The 22,270-nt window shown below is 47.6% G+C and overlaps 2 protein-coding genes across 8 annotated transcripts; one reads left to right on the top strand and one right to left on the bottom strand.

Moving 5' to 3' along the window:
* The first annotated feature begins 155 nt into the window (after window positions 1–155).
* On the top strand, window positions 156–15,220 carry LOC136450172 (uncharacterized). Of its 5 annotated transcripts, XR_010758278.1 has the most exons (15): window positions 164–863; window positions 989–1,075; window positions 7,353–7,462; window positions 7,609–7,659; window positions 7,774–7,945; window positions 8,048–8,365; window positions 8,473–8,673; window positions 8,784–9,269; window positions 9,385–9,594; window positions 10,539–10,727; window positions 11,105–11,268; window positions 13,044–13,202; window positions 13,699–13,777; window positions 14,032–14,853; window positions 14,952–15,220. XR_010758278.1 is itself a non-coding variant. In XM_066450514.1 (14 exons), the coding sequence occupies exons 1-14, from the start codon at window positions 366–368 to the stop codon at window positions 14,473–14,475; spliced, it is 3,168 nt and encodes a 1,055-aa protein (XP_066306611.1). In that variant the 5' UTR covers window positions 164–365; the 3' UTR covers window positions 14,476–14,905. The 5 variants fall into 5 exon arrangements, 2 of the variants coding, with proteins under 2 accessions (XP_066306612.1, XP_066306611.1); XM_066450514.1 differs by lacking the exon at window positions 14,952–15,220 and having other exon boundaries at window positions 14,032–14,905; XR_010758280.1 differs by lacking the exons at window positions 13,699–13,777; window positions 14,952–15,220 and having other exon boundaries at window positions 156–863; window positions 13,049–13,202; window positions 14,032–14,165.
* Window positions 15,221–15,357: 137 nt separating this feature from the next.
* LOC136450174 (uncharacterized) lies at window positions 15,358–21,317 on the bottom strand. 3 transcript variants are annotated; one of them, XM_066450517.1, is made up of 3 exons: window positions 21,027–21,317; window positions 19,233–19,300; window positions 15,358–17,936 (listed from the first exon to the last, which is right to left on the bottom strand). In XM_066450517.1, the coding sequence occupies exon 3, from the start codon at window positions 17,677–17,679 to the stop codon at window positions 15,787–15,789; it is 1,893 nt and encodes a 630-aa protein (XP_066306614.1). In that variant the 5' UTR covers window positions 17,680–17,936; window positions 19,233–19,300; window positions 21,027–21,317; the 3' UTR covers window positions 15,358–15,786. The 3 variants fall into 3 exon arrangements, with proteins under 3 accessions (XP_066306614.1, XP_066306613.1, XP_066306615.1); XM_066450516.1 differs by having other exon boundaries at window positions 15,358–17,933; XM_066450518.1 differs by lacking the exon at window positions 19,233–19,300 and having other exon boundaries at window positions 15,358–17,933.
* Window positions 21,318–22,270: the final 953 nt, after the last annotated feature.

The raw sequence follows: 22,270 nt of genomic DNA, 5'->3' as shown, positions 1-22,270 counted from the left end.
TTTTATTATTAGAGAAGACAAAAATAAATATCTAAACATTTGCACCTATCGCTATCAAACCTGAAATGGGTCGTATTTGGGTAGTCTAAACGCCATCGTCCTCGCCCCCCTCTAGCGTCCTCTGGTCCTCGCTTTGCCTTCCTCTCTCTCTCTCTCTCCTCCCCGTCTCAACAAGCTCAACGAAACGCAACGCCTCGCTGCGGAAATACTCGCAGTAGTAGGTGCGCCCCGCTCTCGCTCACGAGCCTTAGCACAGTCGCTTCACTGCCAATCCATTGCTCGCTCTCGTCTGCACGACCGACCAATCGACGATGGCCGCGGAACCCTAGGAGCGGCAGCGCGCGGCTCAGCCTTGGCCCTTCGGCATGGGCTCCCTCGACAACGGGGCCGCGGCCGCGGCGGGGAGCTACAAGCGCGGTCCGGGCCCGGCGCTGCGGGCTGGCGGCGTCGGCGGCGGCAGCGCGCGGAAGGTGCGGGCGAGATCCAGGCTCGCGCGCTTCCTGCTGTTCGAGAAGGTGGACTATCTCCAGTGGATGGTCGCCGCCGCCTTCTTCTTCTTCGTCGCAATCGTCTTCGTCGCGTTCCTCCCGGGGTCGGGCGTCGTCGTCGTCGAGCGGCCCAGGCTGACGCTCCCCTCGCGCCGCGCGGGACCGGGGCGCGTCGGAGGCGGAGGCGGGGGCGGGACTGCTGAGGACCGCGGCGACGGCCTCCTCGTCCGGTGGGAGGCGGGCGTGGCGTTCGAGTTCCAGCCGACCAGGCTGAGGGAGAAATGGGCGAGGGAGCTCAGGGAGGAGGCCAAGAGCTTGGCGGAGCTCGGCACGCCCGTAACGAGGCTCGGGGTACGGAAGCCGCGGCTTGCCATGGTGAGTACTACTACTGAGGATTGCTGGCGTTGCGTGGGGGGAGGATATGTATGGGTTGGGGATTTACTTTTTGCCATGTGGTTTCTGATTTTTTTTCTCGCTGCTCGCGGTTGAGCTTTCTGTAGGTGTTTGGTGACCTGTATCCCAGCGCAATGCAGCTTCAGATGGTTAGTGTCGCCTCAGTGCTGGAAGCCATGGGCTACGAAATGAAGGTGCGTCGCTGAAATGCTGTCTCCTGAACCATAGGCTAGCAATTTACTTGTTGCTCGTCAGACAAGTTCGTGGAGGCACTGATTGAGTGCGATGCGTGCCCTTGTGTTTGTTTTGTTAGATTTTGCTTCTAACAGTTAGTTGTGAAAAACTGGACATAACTTCAGGGTTAAGCTGGGCTGTTGTGATCAATATTTTGGAGCAAGTTGGGTTGCCATGTATGATGTATGCACTTTTTTAAGTAATGCATGAGCCTCGGTGTTGGTTTCTATGTTCTAGTTTCTACTTTCTAGAGAGTAGAAGGAAGATACACAAAGCTAACTGTGAGGTTACTTCAATTGACTCGTGTCAGTTAAATGCTCTGCAGTTTGGTGTCCTCATGTTGAAGTAATGTAATGCGGATTGTATTTTGCTAGGTTTGTGTCAGTGCAGTTTCTGTGGTATGGAAAAAAATTCAAGGGCTAAATTGGAGGTGCAATCCTTTTCGCTGAATTTGCTTCCTCTACTATGTTTTGTCCTGAGAGTTGCTGTTGGTTGCCAGAGGGCAGCTTGGCCAACAGGCCGCTTGAATTGTATTGAATTGCAGAAAATGACTTAGTGATACAAAGATGCTAACCACTGCATATATAGGCAAGTGGTGTACCTACTCCTTAGCATATTCTAACTGCATAAAGCAGATGCTATGATTCCTACTTGGTTGCCAAGGCACCATGATCAACTTGGTTGCCAAGGAAACACATTATAGTGAATAGTAAATATCTATAGTAGGTAACTTAGAAAAACAAGAACACTAGGCTAACTACTGACAATTCTCCCCTTTAGCCTTGTGGTCCTTGGAAGTGATGTGCTTGAGCCCAATTCTTCCCCTCATCTCTTCAAATTTTGATCTTCCAAGAGACTTGGTTAGAATGTCAGCCAGCTGATCAGTGGTGGATATGTGATCAGCCCTGATACTTCCATCTTCGAAGCAGTTTCTAATGAAATGGTACTTGATTCTGATGTGTTTACTGCGCTCATGAAAGACTGGATTCTTGGCTAGAGCAAGTGCAGACTTACTGTCAACCTTCAGTTCGACCACTTCCACATTCCTTCCAAGGAGGTCTGCTAGCAGCCTGGATAGCCAAATAGCTTGTTTTGCAGCTGTGGTAGTGGCAATGTACTCAGCTTCACAACTAGATAGAGCCACCACCTTCTGCTTCACTGACTGCCAGCACACAAGATTACTTCCCAGGAAGAACAGAGTGCCGCTAGTGCTTTTGCTGGTGTCAATGTCCCCAGCCAAGTCACTGTCGTAGTATCCAACAAACCTTGCTCTCCCTGGAGCCTTAGTGTAGTGAAGTCCGAATTCCAGAGTACCAGCCACATATCTCAGGATGTGCTTGATGGCAGCTTGGTGCTCTGCAGTCGGCCTCTCCATGAATCGACTGACAAAGCCTACTGAAAAGGCTAAGTCAGGTCTTGTGTGGACCAAGTAGCGCAGGCTGCCCACCAATCTTCTGTATTGGGTAGGATCAACTTCTGCAGCCGTGCTCTGCCTGCTCAACCTCAGCCGCTCCTCCATTGGTGTATGGGCAGGGTTGCAGGCATCCATGCCTCCTAGCTCAAGGATCCTCTTGGCATAATGGGTCTGCTTCAGAGTGATCCCAGCTGAATCTTGGTGTACTTCGACCCCCAGGTAGAAGGACAGGAGGCCGAGGTCGCTCATGTCGAAGACCTTCATCTGAGCCTTGAAACCTTCTATGGCTTGAGTGCTGGCACCGGTGATGATCAAATCGTCAACATAGACACCGATCAGCAGCAGCTCCTCCCCTGTTCCTCGCCTGTACATCGCAGCTTCATGGTCGCTTTGCTGGAAACCCATCTCCTTGAGGGTGGCATCCAGCTTGGCGTTCCAAGCTCGCGGAGCCTGCCGTAGGCCATACAAAGCCTTGCGCAGACGGTACACCATCTTCTCCTTCCCGGCGACGGTGAAGCCAGACGGCTGCTTCATGTACACCTCCTCCTTGAGGTCGCCGTTGAGGAAGGCTGATTTGACATCCATGTGGTGGACGCGCCATCCTTCTTGGGCTGCCAGCGCGAGGAGGACTCGGACGGATTCCATGCGCGCCACGGGAGCAAACGTGTCGTCGAAGTCGATCCCTTCTTGCTGGACGAAGCCCTGCGCCACCAAGCGCGCCTTGTACTTGGTCACCGCGCCCCGCTCGTCCTTCTTGAGCTTGTAGACCCACTTCAGAGTGATGGGCCGGTGACCGGGAGGAAGCTCCACAAGCTCCCAAGTGCAGTTCTGCTCAACTGCCTTGATCTCTTGCTCCATGGCGGCCTGCCAGGCAGGATCGCCTTCAGCCTCCGCGAAGTTGGCCGGCTTGCCGGCGTGCGTGAGGTGAAGCTCGGCGAAGAGACGTGAAGCCGACAGCGGTGTGGGTGCGTCCCCGATGATGTTGGGCATGGTACGGTACCGCAGCTGCTCGCCATCGTAGGAAGCGTCAAGGCGATCGTCGTCGTCCTCGAGCGGTGACGCGAACTCAACTGGGTCCGCCTGCTCGGTCTCTGCTGCTGGTGAAGCAGAGGAGGCTGGTGAAGCAGAGGAAGCTTGTGGATCGTGCTCCCCTGGAGCTGGTGACGGCGTGCGCGGCGGAGCTCCGTCTGTGTCGACTCCCCAGAACTCGATGTCGAAGTCGCTGGAGGCGGAAGCAGACGTCCCGGTGGCCGAATTGGACCAATCCCAGCCGCGCCCTTCATCAAACACCACGTCGCGGCTCACCTTAACACGTCCCGTCGCCGGATCGAGGGCCCGGTAGGCCTTGGCGCCCTCAGCGTAGCCGATGAAGACCCCAGCCTTGCCGCGGTCGTCGAGCTTGCGCAGCTGCCCGAGCTCCCTTGTGTAGGCGACGCAGCCAAATGTGCGCAGGTAGCTCACCGCCGGCGCTCGTCCGTGCCAGGCCTCATAGGGGGTCTTGCCTTGCAAGCTTCTCGTTGGCGCGCGGTTGAGCAGATGCACCGCCGTCATCACTGCCTCCCCCTAGAATTTGGCCGGCATGGTCCTCTGCTTCAGGAGCGCGCGTGCGGTCGCCATGACCGTCTGATTGCGCCGCTCCACAACACCGTTCTGCTGCGGTGAGTGTGGTGCAGAGTAGTGCCGCTTGACTCCTTCTGCGGCGAAGTACTGCGCCAGCTCGCCGACGGTGAACTCTCCTCCATTGTCGGTCCGCAGCACCTTGAGCTCACGGCCAGTCTCCTTCTCTGCTTCGGCCTTCACCCGCTTCACGGCATCCGCAGCAGCATCCTTGGTCGGCAGAAGCACCGCCCACATGAAGCGAGTGGCGTCGTCCACCATCAGCAAGAAGTAGCGGCGCCTTCCTGGAGTCGCCGGCGTCACCGGCCCGCACAAGTCGCCGTGGACGAGGTCCAGGGGCGCCTGCGCGCGGTATTGCGCCTGCTGCGGAAACGGCTTGCGGCGGAGCTTGGTGGTGACGCAGGTGTCGCAGACTTGCTCCGCATGCTTGATCACCAGCATCCCCCTCACCATCTCCTGCTTGCCGAGCTGGTGCAGCGCCTCGAAGCTGAGGTGCCCGTAGCGCTCATGCCACCTCCATGACTCATCCTCCTTCCTGGCGGCAAGACATACCGGCTGCGCGGCCTCCAAGTGTAGGATGTACAGCCGACTGGGCCCGCGATGTACTTTGGCGAGAAGACGACCACGCCGGTCCCAGATGCGGAGCACTCCATGATCAATCTCCACCCTGGAGCCTCCTTCGTCGAGCTGCCCCAAACTCATAATCGAGTTCCGGAGTGCTGGGATGTAGAAGACGCCATGGAGGACGCGCTGCTCTCCGTTCTTGGCCTGGAAGATGATGGAGCCGGTCCCCTTGATTTCCACTCGAGACGAGTCGCCGAAACGCACCGTGCCGCGCGCCGTGGTGTCGAGCTCGGCGAAGAGCTCCCGGTGGCCGGTCATGTGATGCGTGGCCCCGCTGTCGAGGTACCATCCGTCGAGCGCCTCCTCGTTGGCGCTGGTGTTGAGGAAGACACGCGCGCGTGGCTCGTTGATGTCAAGGGAGGCCGTGGCCTTGGAGTAGACGGCTTCGTCCTTCTCGTCGAGCTCGAGGAAGCTGTGGGCGAAAAACAGAGCACAATCATCGTCCTCTGCTTCTGCGATGTGCGCAGCACCGCCACGCCCTCCACTGCGCCGCCCACCTCGATCACCTCCAACGCGGTTGCCTCCTCCGCGTTGGTTGCCACCACCGCCGCCGCGATCACCGCCACCACGGCGCGGCTGGCGGCAATCGCGCGCCCAGTGGCCGCGATCACCACAGTTGAGGCAGGTGTCGTCGTCCACCCAGCGATTGTCGCCACCGCCTCTGTCTCCTCCGCCGCGATTTCCCCTTCCGCGCTGTTTCTTGCCGCCGCGTGGACGACGTCGTGGTTCCTTGCCCAACGCGGAAGCGGCAGCCTCATCCTTCTCCTTGGCACGCCACTGCTCCCTTGTCAGCAGCAGTCCACCGATGGCGGCCGGTTCCGCGTCCAGCGCCTCCATGTCGTCCACCGTCCTCAAGCGCCCAGACACCTCCTCGATGGTGAGGTCCTGGAAGTCGAGAAGCGTCTCGATGGCGATCCGGAGCTGGGCGTACTTCGGCGGTACGGCGCGCAGGAGTCTCTCCACCGCGCGCTCTTCATCGATGTCGTTGTCGCCGTGGAGAAGCTGCTGTTGCTTCAGGGCCATCAGGCGAAGGGTGAAGTCCTCGATCTGCTCACCCGGACGGAAGGTGAGCTTCTCCCAGTCGCTGTGGAGTCGCTGGAGCGTGGCGCGGCGCACCCGATCGACTCCGACCCGTGCGGCGGCGATGGAGTCCCAGGCCTCCTTGGCCGATCCCTTCTCGGACAGCGGCATCTGCATCTCCTGCGGCACGGCGGCGATGATCGCCTCCACCGTGCGCCTGTCCTCATGGTATGGCAGATCCTGGTACTCGATCGCATCCCAGAGTTGCCGCGCCTGGAGCTTCAGCTTCATGATCGAGGCCCACTCATGGTAATTTGTCTTGGTGAGCATCGGCCAGGTGGAACTTGCGCCAGAATCCTTGTACACGGTCTGGATCACCGGCGAGCGGCCCCTGGCCCGTCCGCGGCGGCGATCCTGATCCCGATCGGGCGACCGCGTCTGCCTGCGCTCGCGCTCCGGACTCCTCCGCGGAAATGGGCGGCGATCGCGCGGCGGATCCTCCTCCACCAACTCTCGACGCAGAGCCGCGGCCGTGGCGGCCGCGTTTCGAGCTGCTGCTGCTGCGGCCTCCGCGGCCTGCTGCGCCTGCGCGGCTGCGGCCTCTGCCGCGGCCAGACGCTGCGCCCGCTGCTCGGCGGCGGCGGCGGTGCGGAGGTGGCCATGCTTTTCCCTATCTCTCAACCGGCTCTAGATACCAATTGTTGGCTGCCAGAGGGCAGCTTGGCCAACAGGCCGCTTGAATTGTATTGAATTGCAGAAAATGACTTAGTGATACAAAGATGCTAACCACTGCATATATAGGCAAGTGGTGTACCTACTCCTTAGCATATTCTAACTGTATAAAGCAGATGCTATGATTCCTACTTGGTTGCCAAGGCACCATGATCAACTTGGTTGCCAAGGAAACACATTACAGTGAATAGTAAATATCTATAGTAGGTAACTTAGAAAAACAAGAACACTAGGCTAACTACTGACAGTTGCTTCCTCTACTAAGTTCCTGTCAGAACTTGGAAGCATATTGGTATCCAGATTGATCAACTTTGCCTCTTTGGTGTATAGTCTTCTGTGCTAAAATGTGCAAAGAACTGGTACTTTTACCCTTTTTGTGTGTAATATAAAATGTTACCTGCAGAGGTTGTTAATTAGCAACATTTTTAGACTTCCATATTACCAAGAAACATTATGAGACTCATCAAAATAAGATTCGGCATATCTAATGTACTTAACCAAGATGCTGGCATGTTGCTTTGATTGTATTAACTTCTTGACGTATGCACATAATTTTTTGATAATGATACTTGGAGTATTGCCCTTTTACACAGTAAGCTGCTACGTTTGGCCAATGGCTCAACTTATGCTGTATCACCTTTTTTTTTTTGGCTCTTTCTGACTTGACTGGCTGTACTTGTTTTTGGTGAGATGCTAGTGTTCCTAGTTTCCATACTATTACTACATGCTAGTATCTGAGTTAAGGTTTCCTACATATATATTTTCTTAGCCATTATCATGTACATCCAAAATACTTTCTCTGAACTTCTGCCTTTAATTTGTCAATCCAGGTTTTCTCACTTGAGGATGGCCCATGTGGTAATATCTGGAGAGCCATTGGAGTACCAGTGAGCATACTACCTGAGGATGCAAACTTACCTATTTTGGTAGATTGGTTAGAGTAAGTTTCAGAAGTTATCTCTCCTGTTGTTTTTTATTGGTTACTGTATTATATGTTTCCCGTCCTGCTTTTACTGATAAGATATGTGGCCTCAGCCTCACTTTCTAATTATTTCCTCATCAGGTTTATTTGCATTATTTCTGCAGCTATGATGGCATACTTGTCAATTCTATTGAGGCAAGACCAGTATTCTCAAGGTAGTATTAGATAACTAGAATTGTATGACCATAGTTTGTTCTGTTTGAAATTGATAGAATACTTTCTCAAAGTCAGATGTTTGATTTGGACTATGTGTCTGTGCCTTCCTACAGTCTTCTGCACGAGCCTTTCAAATCCATACCTATCATTTGGACTGTGCATGAATATTCTCTTGCACATCGTGCTAAAGAATATAATGCAAGTGGAATGATTCAGCTCATAAATGCTTGGAAAGATGTATTCAGCAGGGCAAATGTTATAGTTTTCCCAAACTATATATTACCGGTATTTACTTCTGATCTGATTGTGATTTCAACAATCATTGAGTCATTGTCATATGGATGAAGATCCTTTGACCTAAAAGTATAATTAAATATTTCCCTGCAGGTGATGTATGCTGCATTTGATTCTGGTAACTATTTCGTAATTCCAGGCCCCTCAGAAGCATTTCAGGTTGACAGCTTTATTGCTAAAAGTTACCATGAAGATGTGAGGATCAGCTTGGGCTTGAGTCCCAAAGATTTTTTAATTGCTATTGTTGGTAGTCCATTTTCATATGGTGATAATTTGATGGAAGAGGCACTTGTCTTGCAAGCAGTAAGTCCTCTGTTACAGAGATATCGCTCTGAGAATAGCACACAATCTGAACTGAAAGTAAAGGTCTTCACTGGGAACATAACTGAGAAGCATAGGATGGCCCTTGAGGTTATTATTCATGTCTTCATGCCCTGTCTGATCATGTGAACTGTTATTTACAGTCTGATTGCTTTAAATTGTATCTAACCGTGTATTAGTTTTCTGGTTCATGATAGTCTGTTGCTCTAAGTGTTGGCTTCCCAAGAGGTGCAGTGGAGCATGTTGCTGCTGAAGATAAGGACAACCTCCTTGGTACAGCTGACCTTGTTATATATTATTCTTGTCTCGAGGAGCAATTATTCCCCAGTGTGCTAGTCCAAGCTATGAGTCTTGAGAAGCTGGTTATAGCTCCAGACCTTGCAATTATTAGAAAACATGTATGTTCGTGATGGCACCTCATATTAGATTGTGATTCATCTCTAGATTCAAATACTGATGACTGCGTATAGTATTCTAAATAAACTAACATGGTTGTCATATGGCGTAGATCGATGATGGAGTAAATGGACTTCTGTTTCCAAGAAAGAATATTGGCATGTTAGCTCAAGTTCTTCTTCGAGCAGTGTCGAATGGTAAAGTGTCTGTTTCAGGGCAAAAAATTGCTTCAGCTGGGAAGGCCCATGCCAAGAATCTTATGGCTTCTGAGACCATTGAAGGTTATGCTGTGCTATTGGAAAATGTTGTCAAGTTCCCCACTGATGCACTGAGCCCTTTAACTGCTGGTGAGATACCTTTAGCTCTGAAACAGGAGTGGAAATGGCACCTATTCGAGGATATGAAGCATTTACACCGTATGAATTCAAGTTTTTCTGGCTACAAGATACTCCAGAAACTAGAGCAGGAGTGGCATAGCAACCAAATGGAAAACTCTTCTTTGAGTACAACAAATATCAGTGACGCATTCTCTGCAATTGCCTGGGAGGAACAGAGAGCAAATGAGGTTATGGACATCAAAAGAAAAATGGAGGAAGAGGTAAATTGCAAATGTTGCATATTCAGCAATAGTTTGCATAGTCATTCATTATTTCTTTGTCTCTTTTTTTTTTTAAATGCTTTGAAGTAAGTAACTGGAGTTGATTGTTATGTAGTTGAAGGACAGGAATGACCAACCGCATGGAACATGGGAGGAGGTGTACAGAAATGTGAAAAGGGTAGAGAGGTTAAAAAATGAATTGCATGAAAGAGATGACAAGGAGATTGAGCGGACAGGTCAGCCACTTTGTATATATGAGCCTTTCTTTGGGGAGGGGACCTGGCCCTTTCTGCACCAGAGCTCTCTTTATCGTGGAGTTGGCCTGGTAAGCTGTTGTTACCACAAAGCACAATAAATAATTGTGGTCAGCTTGAATGTTCCAAAGATGCATTTAGACAATTCTGATGTTATAAACTCATTTCACAGAATTCTAACATTGAGGATATGAGCTATAAACACATAGATTAGCAAAAATTTTGCAAATTCGAAGATTTGACTGGTCCTTCTAAAAATATTTCGAGTAATGCATTCCACTACATACTAAGGGACTCTTCAAATTCTGGTCTAATATTTTTTTTTGGTTAGATAAGCCTTTGAGCCTACCCCAACTTGTTTGGGACTTAAAGGCTTTGTTGTTGCTGTTGTTAGATAAGCCTTTGATGATATATATGAATATAGCAATAATTCTGTAAATTCAACTCCTCTTGAGGTATGTTAGGTGATGATGTGTAAACTCCCATGTGTGTCATTGGATGATACTCCCTCCATCCCAAATTATAGGTTGTTTTGGCTTTTCTAGGTACATAGCTTTTGCTATGTTCCTAGATATACACTATGTCTAGATATATAGTAAAGCCAAAACGACCTGTAATTTGGAATGGAGGGAGTATTTGAGTGGTACAGATTTATAATCAGCCAAGAAGGCAGAATACCTCCTGATTTCTCAATCATTGGTGGTGGAGTCCATCACTCTTATATAGTGCCCTCTATCCCTTTCAAAACCTGATCCATCCAAACTACATCCAAGAATCCACTTGGTGAATTCATGATTTAGCACCCGAAAATTAATTTGCGCTAGATATTTTACCTTTGCTGAAATTGGCATAGTTACTGATGACTGGTTATGTTTGGGAAAAATAGTTCTAAAACTAAAACGAGCATAATTACTACTACCAGTGGAACAGATATGGCATTAATAAGAATAACATATGGTATAGCTTTGCTAATATTTTGATGGATAATGTTGATAATTTACGTCTCTTTCATTAGTCTTCAAAAGGTCGAAGACCAGGAGCCGATGATATTGATGCTTCTTCTCGTCTTCCTCTTCTCAATAATGTCTATTACAGAGATATTCTTGGTGAATTTGGAGCTTTCTTTGCTCTTGCCAACAGAATTGATAGAATACATAAAAATTCTTGGATAGGGTTTCAATCCTGGAGATCTACAGCAAGAAAGGTAACGATCAAGTATGTTTATTTTCCTTTTTTTTTCCTCCAACACACAGGAGAGTAGAGTGTCATTATATTAAGAAGAGAAAGACCCCTAATGGGGAATGACCAGTACAACAGAAATCACCGAAAAGAAACTAAGAAACGACCAATGACCAACAAACCAGTCATGGCCATATAATGCTACAGAGCTCTTATTTTTTTAAATATATTTTTTGTTGGGTACCATGGATTTCATGAATCTGATTGATAACATGATGAGTAGGCAAGTGTTTCTTTGTAAGAAACGTATGCATTGAGTGCAGTGAGAACAATCCACATTGTCTTCCAGAACAATTGACACCTTATTTGTACTGACTACTGAGTAGCTGTTTCCCTGAACAGGCAAACTTGTCAAACAATGCTGAATCTGCAATCTTAGAAGCCGTTCAATCTCAAAAGCATGGAGATTCCTTTTATTTTTGGGTTCGGATGGATCAAGATCCAAGAAACCACACTAATAAAGATTTTTGGTCCTTCTGTGATGCGATCAATGCTGGGAACTGCAGGTTAGCCAGATAAATGTGTTTCATGTGTTGAATTAATTTTCAACTCTGCAAATGTAATGGTTTGAGCAAAATTGTGTCATTTTTTTTATTTGTTTGTTTATTTTTAGTTCCTTGTTGGATTTCATTTGTAGCCATTAGTTTTTACGGCGGCGTGGCGAGGCGCGGCGACCCACCACCTTCACACCTTTACAACGTCTATGGCGCGCGGCGTGGCGACGCCATACACACATTGGCGTGGCGAATACATACATTATAGTCTAGGATATTAGGAAATTATATTGACAAATGGTAATGCAAATGTAGCTTAAAAGGTACATTTCATCTTCCTGGTGAGTTTAATTAAACAAAACAAACACTTCAGCATTTATCACGTTGAGGAACTTTTGATTTCTAGACTAGGTTGGGTTTCGGTTTTAAGGACCCAAACGGGCTGTTATGGAAACAGGAAAGAAATTGCGTCTGTTTCCGGCCCAGCAGGCCACAGGATCGAGCCTGCCAGTCTGCCACTCACCTCGGCCCGTTCAAGTCCTAACCCTACTAGGTCACCACACCGCCGCCACGAGGGGGAGGGGGAGCAGGAGCAGGAGAATCCATGAGAGGAGATCGAAGGAGATTCCCAATCGCCCCCATCCGTCTCCCATCTCACCAGAAGCGAAGCCGGAGGAGGGAGGAAGGAGATCGCGAGCAGCCGGAGCCATTGCCGGAACCCGAGAAGATGAAGACGTTCGACCCGTGGCCGGATCCAGGCGGGGGCCGCCGGCTCGGGCTCGGGCGAGGCCGACGGAGGGCGGGGGAGGCCAACGGAGGGCGAAGCGGACGGATTTTCAGGCGGGGGCGGGCGGAGGGCGATCGTCCCGGCGGCCGACGGCGGCGGCGGCTCGGAGGGCTGCTTGCGGTTGCGTCTCGGGCTCGGTCTCGGAGGGCTCCAATCGGCCACTCGGCCTACACAGGTACCCTCACGGCCTCACCCTCACCCTCACCGTCTATTGCGCCCGCCACAGCGCACAAAGGCGCCACATGACGCCAAATCGGCGCCACGGGGACGCCACGGCGCTATGGCGGACGCCATACACGCCGGAGCCGTGGCGTCGCCGTGGCGAGAGCCAGAAAAACGCCACGGCCATATGGCGACGATATGGCATCGGTATGGCCTTAACAACTGCCTACCCCAACTTTGCTTGGGAATAAAGCACCTTGTTGTTACTGCTGCACATAGTCAATTCTTTGAAGAATCACCAAACATTTACTGAGCAATCATTTAAAGGATTTTATGTTCTTTTCTTTTACAGTACTCCCCCTGTTTCAAATTATAAGTTGTTTTAGTTTTGTCCTAAGTCAAACTTGTCTCACTTTGACAAAGTTTATAGACCAAATGTCCAAATGTCTACAATATCAAATAAATGCACTATCAAAATATACTTCATGGTGTCTCTGGTGAATCTTATTTGATGTTGTAGATGTTTGTGTATTTTTCTATAAACTTGATCAAAGCTTGAGAAGTTTGACTTTGGGCAAAGCTAAAACGATTTACTATTTAGAACGAAGGGAGTAGTCATTTAAGCTTTTTGTACTCTGGGTTCTTCAGTGCCTATTTCAGTTTATCATCGTTACAGAACTACGCGATCTGTTACCTTAATATATGCTACATATATGGTATTTATGGGTATGACCATCCTAACTAATGTAATCAGCTTTGTGTTGTATGCTTTTCAATGGTATTGTCATAGTGGTTTTTATTCTGTTAGAATGGAACTAATCTACTCTGCACCTCAAAGGTTAGCTGTTTTGGAGGCCTTCCAAAGGATGTATGGTGTACATCTTGATCATGACCTGGATTCTCTGTTACATATGCCTAATGATGGAGACACATGGTCTGTGATGCAAAGTTGGGTTTTGCCTACACGGTCATTCCTAGAATTTGTTATGTTTTCAAGGTATGGGTTATGTTTTTGGAATCTTACTGACAATCAAATGAGTGTTATTACATGTATAGCTAGATAAAATATGTATGCACTGGTTTATTATCTGATGTTATATGTATATCAAACATACTGTGAATGAGCTCCTGGATGTAGCTGATCTAAGCATATTTGTGTCAGCATTGCTAGCAGTATATTGCTAATGATTATTTGGGGTTGTCTACTTTGTGGAAAATTACCTGTTAAAGCGCAGCCTTGCTTTAATTGACTCAGGGTCCAAAAAAAGATTAGTTCTCAACTAGTATCTTGTCATTTGATCATTTCAAAGGATTATGTTGCTATAACAGGCATCCTAGATGTTAATCAACACGGATAAAGTCTTTTTGGTCGCTATTTGCTTGCTTGCATTGTTCTATGTTCATTCCTTTTACCTGATAGGACTATCATACCATAGAAATTCTGGATTTTCTATATGCTTCATTAGTGTTTACAGTATGCTGTTGCTTTTCAGAATGTTTGTTGATGCATTGGATGCACAAATGTATGACAAACACCATCAAACTGGGCATTGCATCTTAAGTCTCCACAAGGTGATCCCTTTGCCACATCTTTAGATAACATTAATTATTTTTCAAATCCTGTCCCAGAGCAATAGATTTTCTGAAGATAGAATAATCTATAGTGTGAAATGTATTCCCTAGCTATAAGAATCGAGATCATCACTGTGCCGATATACATGGTTTGCCCTCATGTGCTTAGAAAAGAAAAGAAATAGAAACTCACCATCCGTGTCTCCCTTTTAATGATGTCATGTGCTCCTTTGACATTTTCTTATTTTGTACAGGACGAGCACTGCTATTCTCGCGTTCTGGAGTTGATTGTGAATGTTTGGGCATTCCACAGTGCACGGCGGATGGTCTATGTTAATCCTGAGACTGGTGCAATGCAGGAGCAGCACCATCTCAATGGCAGGAGAGGTCAAATGTCAGTGCAGTTTTTCTCCTACACCACTCTGAAAAGCATGGACGAGGAGCTTGCAGAAGAGTTTGACTTGGATCACCCGGACAGGAGGTGGCTCTGGCCACAAACTGGAGAGGTCTTCTGGCAGGGTCTCTATGAGAGGGAGCGGAGCATGCGGCAGCAGGAGAAGGAGCGGCGAAAGCAGCAGAGCAGAGAGAAGATCCAGAGAATCAAGAATAGAGCTCGGCAAAAGACGTTGGGGAAGTATATAAAGCCACCGCCTGATGATACAGGTGTCTCGAATGATACAACAACAGTAGATTTGTAGCATTTTGGTCATACTTGGGGTGATGATTCTTACCGTGGGAAATTTTGTTCATTCTTTCTTCGTTACGTGTAATGTCCTCAGTCCTCACTGACTACCCCTGGACGGGTGAATATTTTTTGGGTCAGTTTTGTCGTGCCCCCTTTGGTGTTCTGGGTGCTTTACAGGCGACGTTGTAACATGTATCTAGTCCATTGAGTTGTCAAGTTGCCATCTTAGGTGTAAATTTGAGCTCCTGTAGCGTTAGGTGTTTTTTCTTCTTTTTGCTTAAGCTTCTCTATAACAGAACAGCTGCTCTGCTTTTGCAGTCTCGGTACAAATTTAGTTGACTGATGGTGTCATTCTGTCATATTTGGTGACCTGCGCTACTATCTACTTTCGGTATTGATAATTTTGCTCAACATACTGTAAAACCAGTTACATCTTCAATTGTTAACCAGTTACATCTTCAATTGTTTCGGTGTCTTGCATTAGAAAAGTCTGCTCTTATGAACCAAATCCTCACCGCACTTGAACATCGATGGGCAGTTCTATTGCCCTGGAAACTGGCAAAAGTGGTTCATCGGAACAGGTCAGAGCCATCAACTGGGCGAGAGTTTAACACAAGGATCATTGTGCTAAGCATGTAAACTTATAATGTGTTTGGTTTATGAAATCATCCCATGCTTCATGAAGTGGTGCATCATGAATTTATCCTATAAATTTTGATAATCACCCATTTCTGATATACTAATTATTAGCTTGAGGAATGCCATTTCACAAACAAAAAATAAAAGATAAAAAGTGAGGAGTGAGAAGAAAATATAAATAACCTTATTCCTCAAACCAAACACACCATTAGTGAGTGACATGGTATTGGGTGCTTTTCTGAAAAAAAATACTATACCCACTAGAATAAGCAGCTAAATTAACATTATTGCTCAGAGTTAAATCAAGTCCAAACATGATCATTAAAGTAACTGATTAAATGCACTGAAACAAAAAGGTTACTCTAGCCACAACCACATTAAGTAATTACAATAACACACAATACATCTGCTCTACGAGCTACCCCTCTTATTTTCACAGTACACGTCCGGATAGATCCTATGCAACCCGAGCATGAGCAACATGGCCCTGTTCGCTTGAGCTTATAAGACAGAATCAGCTCTACTTTTCAGCCATGGAACAGTGTTTTTCTTTCACAACAAATTAACCCTATAAATCAGCCGCAACAGCAATAAGTCCTGCCAAACAGGACCTATTGGAGGAATCTGAAAGGCTGACTCGGTCCATCACAGCACAAACTTGGGAACTGATCAAAACTGTAGGCAATCAATTTCCTGGAGAACCTGATAGCCTCACATCCACACCATCTTGCCCGGAGCACAATTCTGAGCCACCATTGCTTGTTCTGCTTTCTGCCCGTGAAAGTGAAGCCAACAGCCCACCACCATGAACTCTGCCCTCTGGCAGTGGATCGACCATATATTGAGCCAGGACAGGAGGATGAACACCACTATTTGGAACAGAGCTACCTGGATCCAGTAAAATTTTATCACCGTTGATCTCGCGTGGATCTCCCTTCACTGAAGCAACTTTCATCTCAGTAGGTTTGACATCCACCGCAAACTGGTAGATAGCAGAACCTAATGTACCACCACCATGAACACAGTGGTCCTGTACTAAAGCGCTGTGAGCTGAGCAGAGCTCAGTCTTGCTCCGAACAAATCTATCGCATTGCTGTGCACCAGCACCAAAGCTTGTGTCCGCCTGGCCCCATGAGCATCGTTTACCTCCCCCATGAGCCTTACAGAAATCAGTGCTCCCCTGCGCACTCTTGGTGCAGCCCTCAAACTTGCACCTCTTGCCACCTCCATGGCGCACACAATACTCTGTGCGCCCTCTAGCGCTCTTAGTGCAGCCATTGCTAGCACACCTTTTCCCACCACCATGGGCAACACAATACTGAGTGCCACCATGCACACTCTTTGGGCACACACCACCACCCTGAAAGGCGCAGCGCTTGCCTCCACCATGGCCCTTACAAAATGAAGTGCTACCTTCAGCCCCTCTGGTGCATCCGAAGAATGTGCAGCGCTTTCCTCCACCATGTGCCTTGCAGAACTTTGTGCTTCCCTGAGCACCCTTTGTGCAGTCTGGAAACTGGCACCGCCTTCCACCACCATGGGCAATGCAGAGTCCAGAATGACCTTCTGCACTTTTGGTACAGTTCTCCTTCTGACACCTTTTGCCACCACCATGCTTGATACACAAGCCAGATTTTCCACGAGCAGCTCGGGAGCAACCTTCATGACTGCACCGACGGCCACCACCATGAGCTATGCAGTGGTCTGTGCGCCCTTCAGCACTCTTTGTACACCCAAGAAATTGACATCTCCTGCCTCCACCATGGGCCTTGCAATAGATTGTCCTCCCTTCAGCGCCCTTTTGACAACCAGGCTTCTGGCAACGCCTACCACCGCCATGGGCTATGCAACGCCCTGATGCCCCTCTTGCTCCTTTCATACATCCTAGAAACTGACAGCTTTTAGTGTTATTGTTGCGTAGTTGGGAATTAGTTGTCTCAGAGGTAGAGGCAACTGGACTTTTCACACTTGTAAACATAGTCGATGACATGACAAGAGAAGGCACAGAGGCATTGCCTCCATTTGTTTCCTTTAATAATGGAAAGGCATATGTTGCTTCAGAAGCATATGATGATGAAACAATCGAATGCTCAAAACCCCAACTATGTGGTACCGATCCTTCTACAGTGGCAGGTGGCGAATTGGTCATCGGCATCACCAAGCCATCTGGTGACATCATATTTGCATCAATGACAACTGATTCAGGGGAACCGGTAGATAAACTCAACTGAAGATCCAGTTTAGGAGAGTTTGTCGAGATCACATTTTTAAAACCAGCATGGGATTTCTGTTGGCAGTGTGCAATATCATTGTTAATATGAAACCCAAGGTTAAGGCCAAGATCTACTGAAGACTCCTCATCAATTTCCTTTAATAAAGATGAAGATGTTATGCAAGCAGTGCCAGAACTTAACTTGCTGTTATCAGATGAACTTGGTGAGCGGCCAAAACCCAAAGTGAGGGCCTCTGGTGTACTATCTTTGTACATAGTCGTATCTTGAGTTGTGCTCCAATAGCAATATGGCTTCAAGGAGTTGATACCACCACTAAACTCAAGGCCTCCAGTAGTTGTGTCCATTCCAATTGTGGAACAAACCAACTAGAAAACGAAAAGAAACAATTGCCTGCCTTCTGGATATCATAATTCTGTTATATATACTGGGTTAGAAAGTCAGGACTCATAGCAGCCTCCGCTGACGAAACCAGCTATATCATCACGGTCCATGTCTATCCACTTTCTGTGTATGAAAGGATATAATGAAGTAGTGAACTTGGCCTCACTTTTTAGGTGCAAAGTTCCAGTTGTGGAATTTAGACCATATGAGCAATAATCTGCTGGTCAAGCAAAATTCAGTCAGTCACAATTACTAAGATCATGCAACAAGAGGACTAGAAAGAGGTCTCCAACTAACCAGTTAACATCATAGAATAAAATAATAAAGGAAAAGGAGACCAGCGTCCAAACAGTACAAGAATCTAGTAAAATTAGAAATTATGGGTCTCTCAAGATTGATATATCCTAGAATGATACCTCACAATTATGGTTCAATAAGCAGTCAAATACTCAAATCTACTGCCCACTAATATCCAAACATAGACCTTACCTATAGAGAACCTTTGGATTTTTCTAAAGAACCTTAGATTATTAAAAAAAAAACTAAAAAAGTAGACCAACCTAGGAGGAAGAGGAACTAGGCCACTTTATATATTATAAAAGACAATAGGTACCCAAATTAACCTGGTCTAAGCGTCTATCCACACCCTCAACCAAGTGATCTATAATCAGCTTCCTCTCAAAAACAAAACTAGTGCTAATAACCATAAGAGTACGCTCCATATCATGATAAACCCAGTGGGCCTGATCAGCTATGCTTATTCTGCTGTAGCTGCAGTTGCTGCTGCTACACGCATGCAGTGCACTCCACAGGGACAAACAGTTTGGATCTCTGCAGCAGCAGCTGCAGGTGTAGCCAATCAGGGTGACTAGATTTGGACATTGCAGCCTGTATGCTTAACTCTAACGATCTAACTACTAGTTTTTGTAACCACACATTGCCCAAATATTATACATCAATGTAATGGAAGTTTTTTCTTGACAACTTTGCAAGTCTAACGGTACCACTTTCATGCAACGCTTGTAGATGAACAAGTAAAATTCGAGTTTGTAGCTATATTTTAGGTTAAGGACAAGGGTCTTGGCAAACACCACCTTTTTTCCCTAAGGGAAATTTTAGCCCATACTTCAGGTTCATGTATAATAAGAAATACTCCTTCTGGTCCAGTTTATAAGGCATTTCGTGCATGTCAACAGTTAAATTTTATAAACTTTGACCAATAATTTGGCCAATATTTTTTTAACTATTGTAATACAAATATGATACTATTAGATTTGTAATCAAATGTACTACCCAATAATCATAAGTTTATATCATACACAATATAATTAATACAACATAAATGAATGATCAAAGTATAATTTAGGAGACCATGCCATGTCATACTACGCCTTATAAACCAAACTAGAGGGAGTGAGGATTAAGAAACAATACACCTAATAATGAGCAGTAGTAAAACATAAAGGTTATTAATTAGGACTAAGTAATTAAAGGTATCACAAATTATGAATGGTACCAAATAAAGCAGGGCCCTCTACAGGTATGAGAAGGAAGAAAATCCAGTATCAAGTTATCAACAATGTCCTGCCAAAACAGAGCAGTCTTTATAAGATTCTGATTATCAGATAGAGAATTGAATCATATCAAGCATCAAACTTCTCTTAATAATCTATTTGTAGTGAACAAGAAGGGTCAAATTGGCTAACTTGCTAGCCTCGTGATACACAGCATAGAGGAAATAGCTCAACAACAACAACAACAAAGCCTTTAAGTCCCAAACAAGTTCCGGTAGGCTAGAGGAAATAGCTCAACATAGAAGAAAATATCTAAGTTAAATTGTAAATACCAACCACACCTAATTACAATAATACTAAGTCTTAGAGACCCATTTAGATCAAACTGATCAGCTTTTATTTTTTCAGTCAGATACATATATTATATCCATCTCTGCTTAATGCTCTAGTATGCTTGTTTCTACAGAAAAAGAAAATATGCCCTCGAAACAATTTAACCCACCATGCCTTAGCATTATCTGCCTGTTTGAATTGCTCTCCAGGCAGACTTGCCTCACCCGCCAGGCATCGATCCCAGGCGTTCATTTTTTAGCGTCTGGGGTGAGATCGATGTGCCTGGGAGATGAGCTGCCTGCGAGGCTCGAACCAAACAGCCCCTACATGCTGCTAGCGTGTGTGAGATTATCTATCACTTTTGTGTCTTTGAACATTTTATTGGTTAAAAGATATGCTGCGTTGACGAGTTACTAAAAATGCCATCCCACACCAAACTCATTAAAGAAAACTAAGAACTTCTTAGCAATTCATCCCATGTAAATTAATCAGGTACTCCCTCCATTCCAACTTGTAAGTTGTTCAGATTTTTTGATACATTGCTTTTAATATACATTTAGATATAATGTATATCTAGATGCATAGCAAAACTTTGTGGCAAAAAGGTATACTCTATACTATAGTAGCATAAGATGCATACAGATTTATAGTAAAAATTTACGAGAAAACAGTACTGAATGTATACGGCCATTTGCCTCAAAGGTTATACCCCTATGAAAACGGAATATACAGATACAAAATGCTCACGTTATTATCCAATAATAGCTACCAGGGGTACTTATAGTGTTATCACTGTTCTACGGCAGGAATCTAACATCACATAAAGCAAATCAGTAATCGAACGAACGAGGAACACTCGACAAAAATGACAGAGAGTAAAAATCTCCAGTGAACACATGCGACCAAAAAAGAGAGAGACGAATCTGACGTAATAGCCGTCACGAAATCAAATGGATTAAATGCGTCCGACCGGTACTGGAGCAAGCAGTCTGTATCCGACGACTAGAAAAGGAGCAGACCAACAAATTGGATGGTGAGACCTCGTATCGCCAAAATTGCCCACCCTGAACAGACTTTGCACAGAAGGGGCAATAAATATTAAGATCGCATCATGCCGCAGGGGAGGAGAGAGAGAGACCCGCCTACGCCAAATTGCCCATGTTTTTCCTTTATATATTGCCAATCGAACCCAGAAGAGTGGTACGAGTTCGTCCATCACAAATCACACGATGAAAAACTGAAAACGAAAAGCTCACCTCGCCCCTTGCGGCGAGGAACAGATGGCGCGCGACAGTAATTTGACGAATCAAACAAGGAGCACAGAAGCTTCCCAAACGAGCTACGCACGCACGCATAGTCGAGGCCACAACCGACCGCACACTCCTAAACCGCGCGCACCGGCGCCCAGAGGCAACACGCATCAACAGCGCGCGAGAGAGGGTTGAATTGTACAGCGGACGCACCTGAACGACGAGGAGAGAAGCGAGCTGCCCTGCCTGGCCCCCGGCACGATCCAAATGGAGCGCCGACCGAGTCGCTAGGGTTTTTGAGGCCGTTGCGCGCGAGCGACAGAGGGGAGAGAGACCCGCCGCCGCGAACAGCGCCCACGGGCCACGGCTTTGTGGTAGGAGAGACGACAGGGAGAGGGAACGGTGGGAAGCGGACGGACGGAGCGTAGAGGAGAGGGGAGGAGGAAACCAGAGAACGCAAGCGAGGTGCTAAAAAAGGCGATGGGGCGCAGCAAATCGCTGAGGCCACCACACACGCACATGTATCGGGTGGCCACCTGTCGTCCAGGTGCAATCGCCGATTTTTTTTTTTTTTTACGCAATGGCAGGAGCTCTGCCTTTCAATTAAGATCGGGAAAGAAAATTTATGTACAATCAAAGACTAGCGAGATTAAGGTTTCATCCCCATCTTCCCCCCATACACCTGTGAGCTAAACGTACTCAAGAGCTCGCTGTTGTTGTCCGGTTGCTGGTGGTGGTGAAGTCCATCTGTCATGCGTCGACTGCGCGAGCAGTCGTTGGGCGTTCCGCGGGCGCCGTGTCTGGAGTAGATGAGCCCCGGGCGGAAACGAACCATATGGGGGCTCCTCTCCGGCTGTGTCTGCTTCCAATGTGGGCGCCTGGAGTAGACTCGCCCGCAGCGGAAGCGACGCTCCGCAGCGAGGCGTGACCGCTGTGATGTCCCGTTTTCTTGGTCGGTGACGGGAGGACCCTGCAGTTCAGACAGGCAAGTGGGAGACGCAGCGGTCGTCAGCGTGTTCGAAGCTGAGTCGCTCGGTGTTGTCGACGTGGACGGCGCTGCAGCATCAGGTGTGGCGTTCGGCTTCCAGGGCGGGGAAGCAGCGGGTGAAAGGGTGCAGGGTTGGTTATTGACATTGCTTTGATTAGCACGCACCTTTGGAGGGCTCGGTGATGGATGATGATTGTTGCCAGCAGCGCTGAAGTCCGGCGACTTGCAGCGCTGGCGCGGTGACGGGGACTTGGAACGCGTCGTTGTGGTCCTCGGCTTCGAGCGCGCGTGCCTGTGCGGCCTCCGGTGTTGCGCCCGTTCTCTGCTGCGTCCTCTGGTTCCGTGCTGAGTCGCTCCGTGCCGAAACCCAGCGTCCGTCCATTGTCCAGCAGCGACGCCTGGGGCAGAAAGGGTGACATCATGGCCCGCAGGGTCGCTCGGGGCAGGCTCTTGGGCGCCATGGCCAGGA

The sequence above is a fragment of the Miscanthus floridulus genome, chromosome 5 (genome assembly GCF_019320115.1).
Source record: "Miscanthus floridulus cultivar M001 chromosome 5, ASM1932011v1, whole genome shotgun sequence".
Taxonomy (NCBI): Eukaryota; Viridiplantae; Streptophyta; class Magnoliopsida; order Poales; family Poaceae; genus Miscanthus; species Miscanthus floridulus.
The sequence above is the reverse complement of the archived record's forward strand: the minus strand, read 5'-3'. Positions and strand labels throughout refer to the sequence as shown.